Source organism: Bison bison, unplaced genomic scaffold (assembly GCF_000754665.1).
Source record: "Bison bison bison isolate TAMUID 2011002044 unplaced genomic scaffold, Bison_UMD1.0 scf7180017864200, whole genome shotgun sequence".
In the NCBI taxonomy this organism is placed as follows: Eukaryota; Metazoa; Chordata; class Mammalia; order Artiodactyla; family Bovidae; genus Bison; species Bison bison.
The window spans coordinates 1,347,991-1,349,893 of NW_011494772.1; the positions used below are offsets into that span (position 1 = coordinate 1,347,991).

Here is a 1,903-nt window from a genome sequence, read left to right on the forward strand (position 1 = left end):
TTCATGGCAAATAAATGGGGAAACAGTGTCAGATTGTATTTTTGGGGGCTCCAAAATCACTGCAGATGGTGATTGCAGCCATGAAATTAAAAGACGCTTACTCCTTGGAAGGAAAGTTATGACCAACCTAGACAGCATATTAAAAAGCAGAGACATCACTTTGTTAACAAAGGTCTGTCTAGTCAAGGCTATGGTTTTTCCAGTGGTCATGTATTGATGTGAGGGTTGGACTGTGAAGAAAGCTGAGAGTTGCTGTTGGTTTACTTTTCGTGAAACCATGTCTGGACGCGGCAAAGGCGGCAAAGGTCTGGGGAAAGGCGGCGCTAAGCGCCACCGTAAGGTTCTGCGCGACAACACCCAGGGCATCACTAAACCTGCTATCCGCCGCCTGGCTCGTCGTGGTGGTGTGAAGCGCATCTCCGGGCTCATCTACGAAGAGACCCGCGGGGTCCTGAAAGTGTTTCTGGAGAACGTGATCCGGGACGCGGTCACCTACACCGAGCATGCCAAGCGGAAGACAGTCACCGCTATGGACGTGGTCTACGCTCTCAAGCGCCAGGGCCGTACTGTCTACGGCTTTGGCGGTTAAGCTTTCCAGTTTGCTCTCAGGAGCTTGATTTCAACCAAAGGCCCTTTTCAGGGCCAAGAAAAAAAAAAAAAAAAGAAAGCTGAGCGCTGAAGAATTGATGCTTTTGAATTGTGGAGTTGGAGAAGACTCTTGAGAGTCCCTTGGACTGCAAGGAGATCCAACCAGTCCATCCTAAAGGAGATCAGTCCTGGGTGTTCATTTGAAGGACTGATGCTGAAGCTGAAACTCCAGTACTTTGGCCACCTCATGTGAAGAGTTGACTCATTGGAAAAGACTCTGATGCTGGGAGGGATAGGGGGCAGGAGGAGAAGGGGACGACAGAGGATGAGATGGCTGGATGGCATCACCGACTCAATGGACATGAGTTTGAGTGAACTCTGGGAGTTGGTGATGGACAGGGAGGCCTGGCGTGCTGCAACTCATGAGGTGGCAAAGAGGGGGACACAACTGAGTGACTGAACTGAACTGAACTGAATATAGAGACTGGTTATTAGAGGAACTTAATTTTTTGTATGGAATATCATTAATTCCCAATTGCTAATCTTCCAGCATTTATTCAGTAAATTTACCAGCACTGTAGGTTTTAAAACTTTATTTTCTCAGTATCAAATGCTGTGAAATGGTCATTAATTGTATACTCTCAAATAACTTATTTACTTATATTTTAACTCTTTTTATTTTTTTTCTCCTGCCTTGCAATGGATCATCTTTAAACAACACTATTAAACAAATGATGTGCAAATACTGAAATCACTAGAGTACAGTAAAGTGCTTTAACGAGGCATTTTAGGCTATAAAGGAGGGTAGTTGCTAAGGTAACTCAGTTAATGTAAGTTTATTGAGAATAGCAAGCTGACTGAGCATGCACACAAGCCAAAGAGAAAACTGTCTGCATTGCCACCGAGCCTGGACTCACTGAGTAGAATGTAGAAATTTTCCTTAGAAGAAGGGACTTTCCCTCTTTACTACAGAGCTCTTCCTTGAGGCTTTTAACAATTGGTGTTTTTGTTTCACTGCGCCCCCTTTCACCTGAGGGTTTCTGCTGACTTCTGGATTCTTATATTTTTGTCCTCTGTTTTCCCCATTATTTCATTTACTGCTGTGAGTGGGTGAAAGGCCAGGTACCAGTCTCCATCACAGGGAGCTCCTCCTACACCATGTATCCCTAGAGTTAGAAGTTGTGGTCAGCATGTTGATGTTGAAGACACAGGCAACTCTGCAGGAGTAATCCCTCAGAATGGGGCTGGAAGCACGGCCACCATTTCTCAGATGCACAAACATAATCAGTAAATTCTCTGCAAATTTCCTCTAAAG

At 45.0% G+C, this 1,903-nt stretch overlaps 1 protein-coding gene across 1 annotated transcript; it reads left to right on the plus strand.

The window, feature by feature from the left end:
* Positions 1–254: 254 nt before the first annotated feature.
* LOC104991749 (histone H4-like) lies at positions 255–614 on the plus strand. The gene has a single exon (XM_010844339.1). It carries the CDS (start codon positions 278–280, stop codon positions 587–589), a length of 312 nt encoding a protein of 103 aa, XP_010842641.1. The 5' UTR covers positions 255–277; the 3' UTR covers positions 590–614.
* Positions 615–1,903: the final 1,289 nt, after the last annotated feature.